Source organism: Punica granatum, chromosome 6, assembly GCF_007655135.1.
Source record: "Punica granatum isolate Tunisia-2019 chromosome 6, ASM765513v2, whole genome shotgun sequence".
Lineage (NCBI taxonomy): Eukaryota > Viridiplantae > Streptophyta > Magnoliopsida > Myrtales > Lythraceae > Punica > Punica granatum.
In genome coordinates this window covers 26,882,128-26,898,543 of record NC_045132.1, presented here as the reverse complement: position 1 = coordinate 26,898,543, position 16,416 = coordinate 26,882,128, and the positions used below count along the sequence as shown (strand labels likewise).

At 39.5% G+C, this 16,416-nt stretch overlaps 2 protein-coding genes and 1 pseudogene across 8 annotated transcripts; 1 reads left to right on the top strand and 2 right to left on the bottom strand.

Moving 5' to 3' along the window:
- Window positions 1–6,309: 6,309 nt before the first annotated feature.
- LOC116212336 (protein CNGC15b-like) lies at window positions 6,310–10,410 on the bottom strand. Of its 6 annotated transcripts, none has more exons than XR_004157814.1 (9): window positions 10,278–10,410; window positions 9,893–9,964; window positions 9,262–9,796; window positions 8,894–9,106; window positions 8,465–8,757; window positions 8,022–8,370; window positions 7,296–7,872; window positions 7,097–7,201; window positions 6,310–7,008 (listed from the first exon to the last, which is right to left on the bottom strand). XR_004157814.1 is itself a non-coding variant. In XM_031546889.1 (8 exons), the coding sequence occupies exons 2-8, from the start codon at window positions 9,919–9,921 to the stop codon at window positions 7,191–7,193; spliced, it is 2,007 nt and encodes a 668-aa protein (XP_031402749.1). In that variant the 5' UTR covers window positions 9,922–9,964; window positions 10,278–10,410; the 3' UTR covers window positions 7,015–7,190. The 6 variants fall into 6 exon arrangements, 2 of the variants coding, with proteins under 2 accessions (XP_031402749.1, XP_031402748.1); XR_004157815.1 differs by having other exon boundaries at window positions 7,102–7,201; XR_004157812.1 differs by having other exon boundaries at window positions 6,315–7,008; window positions 7,097–7,872.
- Window positions 10,411–11,595: 1,185 nt separating this feature from the next.
- LOC116212316 lies at window positions 11,596–13,266 on the top strand (annotated as a pseudogene).
- Window positions 13,267–13,369: 103 nt separating this feature from the next.
- LOC116212338 (exosome complex component RRP41-like) lies at window positions 13,370–16,317 on the bottom strand. Of its 2 annotated transcripts, none has more exons than XM_031546890.1 (7): window positions 16,081–16,317; window positions 15,213–15,291; window positions 14,894–14,996; window positions 14,665–14,797; window positions 14,486–14,574; window positions 14,070–14,219; window positions 13,370–13,790 (listed from the first exon to the last, which is right to left on the bottom strand). In XM_031546890.1, exons 1-7 carry the CDS (start codon window positions 16,220–16,222, stop codon window positions 13,701–13,703), a joined length of 786 nt encoding a protein of 261 aa, XP_031402750.1. In that variant the 5' UTR covers window positions 16,223–16,317; the 3' UTR covers window positions 13,370–13,700. The 2 variants fall into 2 exon arrangements, with proteins under 2 accessions (XP_031402750.1, XP_031402751.1); XM_031546891.1 differs by having other exon boundaries at window positions 13,413–13,790; window positions 14,665–14,785; window positions 16,081–16,314.
- Window positions 16,318–16,416: the final 99 nt, after the last annotated feature.

Here is a 16,416-nt window from a genome sequence, read left to right as displayed (position 1 = left end):
AAAGCATAAAAATATCGCATGAAATGTGACTTTTACGAGAATATGTAAATGAAACACAAGGACTAATAAGGACCGATTGGTCCTCCAACTAGGCAATTACCTTTTATATTTTTTGTTCAAGTTTTAGGATCAAAAAGACCTTTAGTCTATGAACACCATTTGAAAAGGAGGATGATTAAGAAAGCATTTGGTCAAATATGGCATGCTTAATTCACTTTGATTTACCTTTTAACTGTATTTTCTTCCAGTATATGAATATTTATAGATCCTTTGAAATAAGGACCATTACTTTTCTTCTCTAATTCCCAGAAAAGGAATATTCTTTCCCCATTCAACACGGGACTGAAAGTTAATTGTATAGTGTGAAGTAAGAGTGCTTTGGTGCATCCGCATAGATTCGAAATTATGAAGTTCACGTTCGCTCTTTCAGTGGAATTTCTATACTTCTTTATTTAGCTTTTTCTATCTTATATAGGACATAAATTTTCCAAATAAATAAAAACATTAATATGGTGAACTTTGAACATATGTGTAAAATATCCATAAATAATATTATTGGTTTCCACATATATTTATATGGTGGAATTCCTGCTCAGCAGTATTATAATATATTATATTTCCTGCACGACACGCTTTATGATGGGCTTTGTAATGGGGTTGTGTCGCATGCCATACATATTGCCATGCATTTGCCCATTTTTTATGCCGCTGTCCGGTGAGACATACTCTAAGACCTTATCAATTTCATGTTTTATAGCTGTGTCTCCTTGGAGAACATTACTGTCCCTTCCCTATTTTTGGCTATGAAAAGAACAATAAAAAGACGCATGCCTAGCTACGAAACACAGGATCGCGAAACGACTCATACGACTAATTATTCGATTATAATACATGAGTGAATGTTTATGGTTCTATTTTTTGTGAGCTGTATTCCCATCGATATGTGCAACTTTAACAAGAATTCTTGGCTACATACATGTCAATTTCATTGCCTTCCATGTCGTTACAGAATTAGTTAATGCTGCCGCGAAATATATGTGTAGTTCCTTTTGCAGATAAGGCTGGACATCTCTTTCCCAATTCTTGTAGCCCCACACTAGCACTGTCTGGCCCATTCGTCTTGTCCGATGTTATCTAACATGGACAAGCCACCCTATAATTCGCTCATTAGATTCTCTCTAGTGAACTTATAAATCACAACGTAAGTTATGGACTGAGATATGTGTACTGCGTGTGAAAATGGACCATGAGGGAGGGCATCATGAACTCTATCGTAAAAATGGATTAGCTTGCCGTGAATATTTATTTATAATTATTTCGGATCCCAAGTTAGGGAGGACTGCGAAGGGGTGAATTGTAGAGAATTACTCTACAAATTTATGGATATATATATATATACACTTTTTAAGTGCATATAAATTTATATATTAATTTTTCATAACACATCCTTCCATAATCTTTTTTCACCAGCAATCCAAACAAGCGCTTAGCGCTTGCAGCTTACTCAGTTACGGTAACATTAATTAAGATTTTTTCCCCCTTTTCATCTCTTTTATCAAGTGATATATATAATCGATAACTCATGTATGGTTTTCAATTTTTTTGCTTTGGACCATCTAGAAAAGCTAATAATATGTTCCTTTTCTGTGTATGTATGAAAAAATATATATATAAACCTTTGCCATTCAGAAATAAAAATACCTTTGGTTGGGACCTTTTGCTTTCTTGACTATGGATATGTTCCATCATAATCACACTTATGTATGTCATAATCATGTGACATGGGCTTCGAAATTCCAATATTTCACACTTCTTTAGTACGTATTGGAATTTTACAACTCTCTTAACTCCTAATTAATTAACGAACCCCGTATACTTTTATGGCATTGCAAACCAACCCCGCCCCCCCCCCCCCCCCCCCCCCCCCCCCCCAAACAAAGCTTTCCTACATTACTCTAAATGGTCCCCGTATAGACAGAGGACCACTTTCGTTTTTTCTGGTTCTACAATGGCTAGTGCCACTAATATATGGACGTCGTTTGCGAAAAATCTTATTCTTAGAAAGAAAAATGGACCACACACAAAGGCACATGTTAGTGTTATAACATGCAAAAACTTATTAGAATCAGTCATCTCCTTATACATAATCAAATGAAATTATCGCGGGGTAAATACATATAACATGTGTGAATGATCATGAATCATTTTTCTTCGATTAATTAAGAAGAATATACCATGTATATATGGCAATGAAGACGGTCAAGGTGCATGCAGGTGACCAGGCTTTCAACTGTGATTAAATTATTAATTAATTCAAAAAAAAAATGTGGTTTGGAAGGTGGGGAGAATAGAAATGAGGAAAAGTGACCACCGACTTCTGATTCGTCCGTAGGGAATGGAATGAACGTTCCGTTGTTTGGTTCCGTCCGGCTGCCGCCCGGCCGCGTCACTGTCTCCTACTTTTACATCAATCAGACTCCCTTCCCCTTCGCCTTCCCCTTCCCGCCGAAGAAGGCCCATCACAGGCCCATTCAGTCGATGGGAAAGCAGAACATGCATGCAGATGCAGTGCAAGTATTCAATCTCCATACGCAAACAAACTACCTCCAATTTTTTATTTTTAAAATTAAGGTATGCGGCGTATATTATGTGAAAGTTTAATAGATTTTGACCGATTCAGATCGAGTATGGTCAACTCACTAAAAGTAATGCCGTGCATTTTCTTCAATTCACAAGATCCGAAAAGCAAAAAAAAAATTCATTTTCGGGTCATAATTGATTCAAACTTGAATCGACTTACAACGTTGAATAATTATTTCAATTACAGTATTATATTATGTTACATGCATGCGACTTTTACAGTATTAGCTATTAAGTTACATGCATGCCACTTCTAATGCAAACAAAGAATAGACCTTTCTGTACACACCGAAAAAAAGAAAAAAAGAAAAAGAAAAGACCTTTCTCATATCTTTTTTCAACCCGTGAACTTTGCAGTATTCTTGCCTCCGACTATATCCGAGATAATTAAGATAAATATATCCGCGAGCAACCGGTCACAACAGCTAGCTAGTTAAACTTATAAAGTTGATGATCCAGGATCTCATTTTCCAAATTAAGATGTCATCATCTCTTTTCTCATATGGGATCAACATCCAAGTCAATTCAGCCTTCGACCCAATGATTAAGGCGCGGTTTAAGAGGGGAAAAGAAAAATGGAACACCACTTTTTTTGGGTTTTGCCTCTCCAGCTGACAAGTGCCAATGCTTCGAACAAAGAATTGGTTCGAATTAATTTCGATTTAGACAAAAAGGCAAGGAAAAGGGGAAAGGTTAAATTGAATATTCAGTTTTCCCTGGAAGAGAGGGCATGTATATGATCGAGGAGATAATCAGTCGGCCGATAATTTGGGAGTAGAAAGTTAGGCTCATATGACTGCCCACAGACATGAAGACATGATGAGATTTGAACATCCCAAAGTCGAATTATTAATTTCATACGTTAGTTGGCTCAATTATCGTTAAATTGCGACTCTATCTCATTTTAGCCATCAAATTAAACATATATATATATATATATATAATATGGTCGACGGTTACTTGATTTGGTGACGTTGTGATGTTACTGCTTCACCATACTTGTCTGCGTTCGAATGACGGATAGAGTAGAGTCCAAAACACATGAATCTTATCTATATATATGTGTGTGTGCATGTGTCTGTTTTACGAATAATATAACTCGATGGCGTCTTACTCGTATTTTGATGTATATAGCTAGTCTCATAAACTCTCGAAAGTGCTTTAATTTGGTGTATGATGATATATTTTATCCCCCTTCGTTTTGCTGAATAAAACTAAATATATTGCTATGCATGCATGAGAGTCTTACCTTAATTAGCGCGCATAACATATATATCTTCTTCAGATCATTAATAGGACCGGCCTTTTGCAATTTTTTTGGGTGAAAAAATGTATGTACAATACTACACAATTGATCAAGATCAACCATTTATTGTTTATGGAGAATGGTTGGGATATCAATTTATCGTATAGGCTGCAAAATTAAATGCTTCTGTTATAAGTGTTAGTTCTTCGATCCACGACCTGATGATCGACAAAAAATCGACGTTTAACGTAGGTGAGTGCATGGGCATGTGGTCGTGATTATATATATGTATACACCTCCATGTGGAAATTAATTAGTTAGTTAAATACGGGGAGGCTGGGGGTCCCAGAAGAGACGACCTTACTAGCTAGCTATATGGTATGGACATCAAATTGGTTACCATGTCAAGATGCTGGAAGAAAGGACACAGAAAGTGACCATGCATATATATATATATATATATATATATAGGTACTGTCATCATAATCATACCCCACTCCCTCCCTTGTCAACTCCCACTAATTGCATATGGTTCAATGCATATTATCATTAACCTCTTTGAAAATCCTGCATTAATATAGTGCCCGCCTTAGACTTCCTTGAACCAACAGGCCATCGTCCCGGAATGTCTGCTGACTCGAACTTGAAATATCCGCGACAAATTAATTATTTTCCAATCAACCGATTAGGGTTTCATCAGCATGTATATATTGCCTCAAGAAAAACTGTCAGGTCATCCCGATTCACATCGATAAGAAGCTAATTAAGTATCCATCTGCATGCAAACCTAATGATGATGTTATATTTTTTTGGTGGGGTGTGCTGGTGGAATTTGGGGCATTTCATGGGGACATTATAAATTTGCGGCCCAGTCAGAAACGTACGTACCCATGATTGCGCGCCCTTCGCTAGCTATAATTTTCAAAATCTACATTAATCACAATTGGAGGTAAGTTTCTTGTTCATGGCATCATGGACTTCAAAGGGTTGAAATTTGATAAACGAGATCAGCATGTAGTAAGATCGACTAATCAAGTGGTCAAAGGCGTTATCAGCCCATTTGGTTTTATAGTCGATTTTTAAAATTTTAACACTAACTTTAACTCAGTTCACTACACAATAAAAGTCAACAATACAATTATTACTTTTTCCCTTTTCTTTAATTTTTTTATCATTCAATTCAATTTTTAATACTAAATTTTCTCAACTATTTATTATTTTTTCAGACTTTTTTTTTTCATAATTCAACAACACAATCATTACAATCCAATTAAAATCAAAATTCATTGCCCCTGAATTTTGAAATTTTGAAATTTTGCCATAAAAGTATAAATTTTTTTATGTAAAAATAGTATTTTGTCCCCCTAAACTTTAATTTTTTTAAATTTTACCCCAAAAATATAAGTTTATATCCCTGAATAAAAATCATGGCTCTACCCCTGCTTGGGTCTAAATTTAATTTTGTCAAAACCCCAATTGTCTTATGATGATTACTCTCTGGCCAAACAATCAAGATAGGACATGTTTATGTTCTCCTAATTTGACTGGGAACAGAGCATTTTCCGTAAGACAGAATCATTACATGTTCTTTAAAATCATTATTCTCTTTCGCGCACATTAATTTCTTTATAGGAATTGCTCTTTGCCAGAGTTCTCTCAGGGTCTCCCCTCCTTTTCTTTTTTTCTTTTCTTTTTTTTAAAAAATTCAGTTAGCAGCTTGTCTTGACTCATGCGAACTAAAGTGGTGGGAAATTTTCGTGTTATAGTACTGTCCTTGCTTAACCACTTTGATTGACTGAACCGGGATCGGATAATTCAAAGGGGGGCTGGTTCATAATTAAGGGACTTGCATGCAGCGTCGGCCTTCGGTCTTCTTAAACTTATTACGACGATTGTTCCGACTTGGAATAATCCAATTGCAATGTGCAGTTCGCTAAGATACTTATATAAGTCGAAGCAACTCTCTGTACTGTATAGTGAAAATTACAAGTCGTTGCAATACTTTTTGATTTTTAGTTGAAAATTACAAATAATGATTATTTCCATTTTTTTTCTTTCTGGGAGCTGACGTGGGTAGATGAAGTGGTTAACAAGTGTACTTTCTCCTAAAAAAGAGGGTTTTTCTTTCCGATAGGAGATTTGGAGGGAAGCACTATAACGGCCGCACCTTAATGAGTAAAAGTAAAGCATTGTACCAGATAAAGTGATGGTTGGCGGTCCAATAATTAAGGGCAATGAGGAGGAACCATCAAATGCCTCCTCAAAGAGATCTCAAAAAATAAATTAATTCAATCTTTATTCGACGGTCCGAGCCCATTACAGCAAATCATCGACGAGTAAAACAATTAACAATATGATTGACTATAAGTATATGTAGTTGGCACTTGACTTGTTTAGGTGAATAGCTATAACATTCGCATATGTTGTTTTTCTGAATCTGCAACGCAACTTACCGGTGAGCGGGTGGTTATAGTGGAAAAATGGGTAGGACTCCTTTGCTGGGTCGGCCCAATTCTTTTGTTTCCTTTGATTGATAGATTCTCCCCGCTTTTCTTTTTTTTTTTTTTAATTAAACTTTCACTTTACTCCTTTTGCTATATAAACTCAGGATCACAAATTCGATGAGGATAATTGCATCCATCAAGGTGGAATCGTGACATGAAAAGCTATATATGCGTAAAAGGTTCCACTGTTTAAAGTAAAGAGATAAATTCTGATTAGAATGGTCGGTCGAGAAATTGAAGGGATGAATGATGTATAGCAGTAGACAAACTACACAAGGCCTGAGAGAGATCCAATAATTATTGATGAATGAAGCAAGGCCTTCTCTTTCTCGTTTTCTGTGGTCAGAAATTATGGGCTGGCTCATGAGCCTGCAGCAGCCTCCTGTTTCCTTCTCTTCCCTGCCTTCTCTGTCACTTGGCCGAGGTTTCCAAGAGGAGCACTTGGCAGTTTGCTGGGTACCCGTTTATTACCAATCGTAACGTCATCGATATGCTTCATATTTTATAGAGTTTTTACGAGCAGCATCACTGAGATGAAGTCTCAGTTTGCAGTTATATGGGTGTATCCGGAAGAAATGAGATGTATTGCACCGAAAGAACTAAACTTCCTTCCTTCTCCTGCAAAATAAACCGAGCCATTTATTCTCTGAACTGCCAAAACTACCAAAATTTTGTCAGTCATGAATGAAACAACTAAGGACATTACATTACATTGCTTCGCCTTCATCGATCGGTATGATGTATTTCTCTCTTCCTTGAAGACGGAGTTAATGAAAGAATTGTTCCCAATACATACACAACTAATTAACACCTGTACAAGGTCAGGTTTCAGTCCTCATCTGCAGGAAAATCGGGCTCCGGTGGCTTCTGTAATGAGCTAACCACACCAGCACGTATACTCGAACCTGAATGCCCATAGACCCTTTTAATGCTTGCAGAGCTGCCGATGGAATGTTGGGCCTCGTGATTGAAACCTGAGCTTTCCTTTTCCTTGAGCTCGGCAATCGCTTGCCTGTGTTTATGCCTCCGCCACGCGACTTGAATGAAGCAAGCTGCCCATGTCCTCCACTGATGGGAATAGAACCTCAACTTGTATCGGATTTTCTTGCTGTGGAGCTTCCTGAATTGGGCTGCCACGAACTTGAGGTCATCCGCTTTGAGGGCGAAGGCCTCCACCTCAGTGATTGCCTTGACCGTTCGGGTCGAGGAAGGAAAGATCACACTTGGATGCGGACCCTCCAGGGCCCACGTGAGGAGCTCTTCACCACAGAATTCACCCGGTCCAATCCGGGACGAGTTGAAGAATCCTGTTCGGCCACCATTGGTGGTGTAGGAGTCGAGATGGCCTCGGATGATGAAGAGCATCTCGTTCACAGGATCACCTTCTCGCACGAGAATAGTTCTTTCGGTGCATAATGCAGGTTTTAGCCTCTCACAGATTGCATCAAGCATTCTCTCGTCCATTTGCTCGAACAAAGGAACCTATTTTTTATGCAAAAAAAAAAGAAAAGGAATTATTAACATGAACTTAATCACTTTTTTTTTTTTGTTTAAAGTTTCGATTTCTGACATCAGATTGAGCAGGAAATCCTTAAAGTATCACTGACAAAACATATGTCTAGGAAACTCACTCGTCGAACGAGATCGAAGCAGAGGTGCCGTTTGACGTCCCTTCTCAGTTCCATAGGAAGGCCTCTCAGGAGGGACTCTTCATCAACTCCCCGGGTAGCCACCCACTTGTACTGGTCATATCTCCTCACGGCTTCCCGTAACTCGAGAGGCAGTTGCCTGTGATGCATCCACTGTTCGATGTCGTTCCTCTTGATCCTCCATTCTTCCAAGCGGAGGGTCGTCGATTGAAGGTACCTCTGCATGTTCCCAATGAGCAAAGCGAAGAGTACAAGCCCAAGAATTGCTATTATTATGGCAAACGAAATTTCCCCAACAAATGTGCTCGTATATAGACTTTGCCCGAGAGAACTGAAACAGTTAACCACAAACAACATCAGTTATTCATCATCACCCGAAAGCAAGGCAAACTCATCAAGAGATAATAATCCTCTTATAGTCTCACCTGAGGTTCTTCAGGCCCCACCAGAGGCAGTAGAAGTACTTGTGAAAGAAGGATGAACTCGTGACGTCTTGGTTCAAGGCATCACCATAGATCCCGAACTGATAATATTTGTTCGTCGGACTGCACAAACTTGACACATTGCTCAATTGGAGCCAAGCAGCCCTCCTAGGATTATCAAGACTCTGGCAATCGAAGAAGGAATATTCACATGTTGGTTTATAATGATCGCACACACTTCTCCAGCAGGCTTCCTGCCGTTCAATTGATAAAAGGTACCAACAAGCTCCCAAGACCTATTTAAAACCACAGAATGAATGGTTAAGCACCATAAAATGAGTTAAAATGTATCGGGCTGCTATACGACTAGTAACGGGTGAATTGTACATGAAAAATCATGCGGCAACTCAAATTGAGTTGCCTTGAACTTACATGACTCGCCAACATATACAATGTGAGATTATAAGCCGCTCCTGCCCATGCGGTTTCAGTGACTACACCATGGGCCTTTATGATTTGCGACGAGAGAGGATATATAAGGAACAGTCTCGGGAGGTATTGGAAGATGATAATGAACCGAAGCACGTTCTTTGTGTTAGTGATAGAAGAGCCCTTTAAATTTGGGATAATTATCCATATCAACAGCTGCATGAATCGAAGTATAACGTGTTTATTATAATCAATAAAAAACCATCAACTGAACCACGGTGGAATTATTGAATGCCAACTGATCTGACAGTTTAAGCCTATGGATCAGGGTGTGGCGATACATCTATTACTCAGCACAACAGTTCACATACCTGAGGAAGCGGAAGAGCGGCAATTAGGTCAATAAAGAAGCCCGTTCGGAGATACCTTGCTGTGATCTTTGAAGAGCCGATGACGAGCTCTCCCCTACCGAAAACACGGGAAGAAGGGGCGACATAGGCAGTTCGGAACTTGATGAAGATCTGAATCATGTAGAAGATATCGGTGATGGATCTGACGATTGTGAGGGTGACCTCAAGGGGGATCCCGATGTTAATACACTGGTCCTCCCACACCAACTGCAAGTAGAAGAAGAGAGGGTCGACGAACAAGGAAACTATGCAGGCGACCAAGAAGATGCTGTTCCACTGGCGAATCACTTTCCCACGAGGGTCGAGTATTTTTCTCTTCCTTCTATCATAGTCCTCAGAGAAAACTGTGGAGTTCACTTTAGACGCGAGGGAGCTCCGCGGTTTCATGGTCGGACTGGATACTTGAGATAGAATCCCACTAGAGTTGTACTTCTGCTTGGTGGCTCCAATGCTAGTGGTGGTCGGGGAGCTCGACAATTCTATATCATCCCAAATCCTGATAATTTATCAGAAACAATGTAATTTGTCATGAAGGAACACGTAAAATTAACCAAGCAAAGAGGTTCTGCTAAGCGGGATTTTCGTTCCAGACCTTGCAGATCTCGAACTGCAGAAACCCATGGATGTATATGCAGCGTAAAGACTAATTCCTTCCGGACTCAACCTGCCTTACAAGTAGATGAAAAAGAAGCAATATAATCACTACGGTGCACATTTTCAGGAACTGCTACTTACGGAAAACGGTTATTTACAGTTGAAAAATCTACTAGGGGAATCACTGGAACTAAACATAAGCCTTTTCCCTCCTGAAATACTAACACAAGAATCCTTCCACCAGAAGATTCGGAGAACCCGAACGACATGACACCAAGTTGAACTCAGTACCGATTAATTTCTGCAGAGAACTCAACTCAGAACAGAACGAACGAACGAAGAAGAGCATCGGTTTAGGCAGTCTATGATGTCGTCAAACTTACCGGAGTGAAGTTCTCTTGGAGGGAGACGAAGAAGGAACGAAGAGGCGCTTTAACAGCAAAAGGGGGAAGGCTGCATGATCATCATGGGCTGTTACGTTGTATTTCTTAGTTTCTGTCGCCGTCCGAGAAAACTGCAAAGGAGGCAGAGGCTGGTTCCGGTCAATATTATGTCTGTTGACTCTCTTGGATTTTTCAAATTCCTAAATTTATCTATTTATTTAAAAATATTAAAAAAAAAAACAAAAACTGTTATGTCTTTGGAGGCTGAACTATTGTGAGTTATGAGGAGAAATTTGATTTTTTTCCTTGGGCTGCCAAGTTTGACGTGCGAACCGCAGGAATTCCACGGGCACCTTTTCATTAAATTTTGTAAAGAAAAAAGAATTATAATATGAATATATAAAAATCGTAAAGAGGAATAATAAATAAATAACATTATTTAGACTCTGTCAAAACAAAAGAAGGTTCTTTCGTTCAGCTATTAAATAGTTTTATTATCACTATACTGTGGTTTAATTCCTACTTGCACCATGAAGCTTTGCATTTGACACTATTCACACGCTAAAGTTATACGCACGGAAAACTGCACCTTCAAAGTCGACATTTTCCAGTTCTCACTCTATTAGCTCTGTACCCGTTACTAACCATCCGGAAACATGCAATAAGCCTAATTTTGTGCCCGTGACATATGATTTGAGTTGAATTTGGCAATTTGCCGTCATACATTTGGCAGCAAATGCTTCTATAAATAGCAGCCCTATTTATTTGATTGACTTTTGTTTTTCTTGCCAGTGTAATTGATTTTAGTCTTAGTCATATTAGAAGAAAAAAAAAATTCATTCTTCTTCAACTAAATATTTAAGTTGGATTTTATTATTATTATTGTTGTTGTTATTGTCGTTATTAGTATTTTTATTATTGTTGTTGTATTATTATTATTATTATTAGTATTAGTATTATCATTATCATTATTATTTTCATAGACTTGGTCATCAACGACCATGTCTCAGTTTACAGCAATACTGTACAAATCTAGAAGAAAAATTTAAGAGACATAAAAGAAATATATACCGAAAAAGCAATGCGAGAATACTTGTATATCAGTTACTTCATGGATCCCATCCATCTAAGACAAGAGAGTCTCATCTCAGCACCGATTCATATATAAAGATGAATCTGATCCCTTAATTTAATTAAGGGGAACAAACACCATCAGGTCCCAGGCTTGGGGAGTGGAGCTTCACTTTCCCAGGTCTGAGGGTGCATGAATCTCCTAATTTGGACTCAGGAGGGGCCACTCTCCAGAACCTCAGTCACCATGCTGGGTGATTTCCATTCTGCTAGGTATATCCATGGCCCCGATATTAAATGCCCGGTATTACGTGCCAGTCAAGTTGATTTCCAAGGAAACATTCCTTTTGTCTTAATTATCCATTGGACGCTGTCAAGTAGGATATGGATATTCTTCGACCGGTCAGTCTGATAATGCTTCAAGAACCTTAACTGTGTGCTGCTGCTATATGCTAGCCTAGAGGAGCCATAGCTTTAGTTGAGGCTCGGTTAGTTGCTCGCTAAACTATTCAATTGCAGGATGTTTTACTTCTTCTTTGAGTCTCAAGTTAGCAAAGATGACCTGTCGTGATTTGGCTGACCGGGGGGGGGCCGGCGCCTGGCTGCAGCGGTGCATTGGCACTGTTCTATAAGAACGGTCCTTTCCACATTTCCTCCAACTTGTCTCTTTCATGGAATGACTATGGCTGGGACAAGGTACGAGTTAATATGTATTCACAACTTCTTGTGGCTTATTTCAGTTTTTAGTTTTTCGTCCTGGTAACTAAAATATTTTATTTTCCTGTTGATCAGGTATTGAGCATCATTTTCGCCGACCAGCCCACTGGAACCGGATTCAGTTACTCCTCTAACCCATCCGACCTGCAGCATAAGGAGGCAGGCGTGAGCAATGACTTCTTTATTACTGGAGAATCGTGTGCAGGGCACTACATTCCTGCTTTGGCCACTCGGATAAACAAAGGGAACAAGGCGAAAGAGGGGGATTCATATTAAATTGAAGGTAAAAGTTGAGGTATTGGTTTGATTTGCAAAATGACTTCCTGCGCTTAACCGAGGATAAAATTTTTGACAGGGTATTGCTATTGGAAATGGCCTAACAAATCTCTGAGATCCAGTACGCAGCCCACACGGACAATGCTCTGAGCATGAAACTTGCAAGCAGGAGGCAGAAGATTGTCGTAATATAAAGCGCAACTGGTCGGTCTACTATTATGCAGTAGATCAATCTGTTTACACTGTGTTGATTGTCCACAGAAACCAATGAAGCTGCTTGCCGTTCCGTATATACAGAGTGCGAAAACATTTTCTCCTCGATCCTCAGTGTTGCTGGTGGAGATCTAAATGTAAGATACTCTGTAAATTCTGCTTGATTCTAATAAAGTTCCCCGTGAAATAGCATTTTAAGTGCAACTCAACAATTTCTCCTGTATTGCTGCATGGAATGTGAAGGTAAAAATGTTTTCCTTTGCTTCCAAATGCAGTACTACGATATTAGGAAGAAGTGTGAGGGAAGCCTGTGCTATGACTTCTCTACCGTGGAGACGTTCCTCAATGAGAAGTCGGTCAGAGAAGCACTCAGAGTAGGGTACATAGAGTTTGTTTCCTGCAGCTCCCAGGTCCATATCGCCATGACATCAGACTTGATGAAGAACCTAGTGGTCGGCATCCCTGCTCTTCTCGAGGATGGCATCAGGGTTCTCATATATGAATCGTGTTCATTGAAGAACCCACATATGATGATATGGTACAGTGACAGCGCATTAGATTGTGGTCGTTTGCGTTCCTCTAGCATGAATGCATCCAAATTCTTCAGCAAGATTCGTACATTTGCCCATATATTTGTCTCCTGCCGATGGGAGATTGCATTGGCCATGCATGTATTTTATTTGTAACATATTCGACGAATTATGAATATTATCATCCATAATATTTGTATATATAATGATATAATTATGAGATTCTTTAACAAATTAAAAATTTAAGGTAACTTCTCGAAATACGACATATGGGACGATGTCCAATATGCAAATCCCCAATAAATAGAAACCGCAAAGAAAAAAAATATTACAAATTTATGTTTCTAATCGTATTAGTTTTTCCCTATATATTCTAATTAGTTCTCATGTGACGTCCCTCGATAACTATGCATATTACATGTGGATACATACATACATATATATATATATATTACATGTTGATGTATGAACAAGAATGGATGTGCTAGGGAACAAAAGCCTCTATTATCGTTCAAGGTTGTGAAAATAACACTGACGAAGCAGAAGAAGAGTAAATAATGAGGGGGGAAAGAAAAACCAAAACAAAAAGGAGACGAAGGTGTCTCATTACACCTTCCTACTCAGATGTGGCTGAGGTAGCTTCTTTCAAGCACGATCTCATGATCTTCCCGAGCTTTCCACAGGCATCAAGGCAAACTTGCATTGCCTGCATGTAGAAAGTGGCAACCTCTTTACGCCCCCAAACAGTCGCAGTCTTAGCAAATTGAAAGTGCTCGCACAGAAGAATTTTATACAAACAAAAAACGCGGGGTATGGATTTTCATCACAAATTTCCAGCACACGTAACACGCATAGTTGGATTTTTCCAAGAACGTGCTCAACCACCCATCACGCTCGTAACCATGTCAAGACGTTGAGCAGGGATTTGCTTCTTCTTCTTCAAGCAACATCGGAACATGATATAATATATGTGCCAATAACTTACCTCGTTGATCTTATTGGTTGACCATTCGCCTGTAATTGTGAGCTGGGTGACCTCGTAACGAGAAGGCATGCAACTGATTATCAGGCTTCCGTCTTGGTAGCTCTCCTCTTCAGATATTGGATCGATTACAAGGTCTGATCCAAGAGAAGACTGAGCAGAAGATTTAAAATATGTAAGATCCAAGCAATTTGAAAGGCTACACGAGATCGCAGCTAGTTATGCTACCCATCAGATAGTTCTTAAGATGATCATAATCATTAAATATTCTTATCATCAGATTATAGTTTCCAAATCCTCGCCTGCCCACACATTAACCTGTTCTTATGACAAAAGCTCAATGAATGTGTTGACGCAATCATGTGTTTGTAGCTGACGATATAAAAGAAGCAGAAAGCAAGGGAGAAATAGAGGCATACCATGGACACTGAAGCAACAAGGTCATACATCATGATGCCCGCATCCGCTAGGGCAAGACTAGCACAAGATATTATCACAGGTAAATCACCTGCAACCAAACAATGGTGATATTTATCACTCTTTCTCGCTTCACAAGATATGAAAACTAAGTTCGTCAAAACATACATCAAAGACTTACTTCCACCAGACTCCAGGACAAGCGCAAAGACATCGACAGTTGTCTTTGGAAACGATTCCAATATGATGGCACCTTCCAACGCCTTGTGAAGCATTGAGGAATATTCTTTGTGGTCTGATCCCTGATCAAAGTCCTTGAAATTTAGAAAAGAGAAAGGAGAGAACAAGGAAGGGAAGTGAGAGGAGCCAACTAATAAGTCATGCCCGAATATATGTCTTTTTCCATATACCTGTCCTCTGATTGGAGTGGAAAAGGTTGTGCAGCTAACATTACAATTCAGTCTACCTACATCGCTGTACATCATCGCTTTCTTACTTTCTCTTGGACCAAACCTGGGCACAGAAAATGTATTTATCAAGCTTCTGAACATTCGGGAAAAGGAATGAAGCTAAATAAAGAAAGTAATATACAATCACCTAGATAGTGTCAAGTAGCGAAGAAAGGATAACTTAAAACCACAGTTTCTTAGTAGACCTCAGATCTAAGACTGAAGATCAATGGAAGTATAAATATATTTATCAATTTGAAGGACAAATGGTTGAACTCACACGGACACTATGACCTGAGTATTCCCGATTTCAGCATATGCAGAGCCTGAAGCAGCATTCACCGCACCTGTTCTGAAAACTGCAGAACACATGATACAAGTCAGAAGAAGGCATACATCACTAGATTGAAACTCATGAAATAGCTCCACGTACGATTATAATATCACATACTTCTGTTCACGTCTCCCTGGTGTAAAAGGATTATAAAGCAAAGATTATTTACATCCATCAGAATCAGACAGCATTCCCTTTTGTGGCCAAGGATGTTTATTTTAACCTATCATATAATGTTGAAAATGACAGATAGGACCAAAGTATGTAGTGCAATGAAAAGCCTAGCTCAACCAAAGACAGGACCAGCATTGCAGCATAACAATCACGATTGGCATGACCCGGTTGCAAAGCAATCCAAGTACGAGAATGAAGTTACAAACAGAGAAGCCAATACACTCTGTGAAGCCAATAAGTCATTAAAGAATTACCATGGCATGAACTCACTGATACTTGCGGACAATGGATCAAACCGCATTAACCGAATTGCCACATAAGAACTAGGCTAGCAAATTATCCTACTCACCAGACAACACCGCATGCTCCTAATGGACTAGGGAATGAGATACAATTGTCATCAACACGTTACAATCAAGAAACCATACGACGGCCAAAAAATAAATAAAGAAACCATACGAAGAGCACTGTCAGCTCCGGAAAGCAATCAAAGGTGCAGCCTTTCTAGGCATACAATCACAAGCTAAGAAAGCCCTTCTAACCCAATAGACTAATCCAAATTATAAGAAAAAAGTCACTGGAGCAAATGAAGCATTCTCGTAGTAGGAGGGATAAATAAGCTGTCGGCTTTTGAGCTTACAAGCGGGTCTGCACTGTTGAAAGCCCCGACCGTCGGGGCGGACCCAATCGCGGTCTCCGTCTTTGTAGATGGTCGGCTTCCCTTTCCGGGTGGCCGGAGAGGGCGAGTACGTCGCCGGAGTCGCACTGGCTTTCCCGGCCATTTAGGAACTCGCTCCAACTCGGAAATGCCTGCGTGGTCTTCTCCTCCGATGTATCTCTCCTCTGTTCTGTAGCGTCGAAGAGAAGAGGTTGCCCTCTTAGCTCGCGACACGAAACGCTGCGTTTTGTACGGTGCCTTCATGGTCGGTTTGGTTCGCTAGACGATCCGGCCGGGTCCAAGGAGGTGAACCGAGCA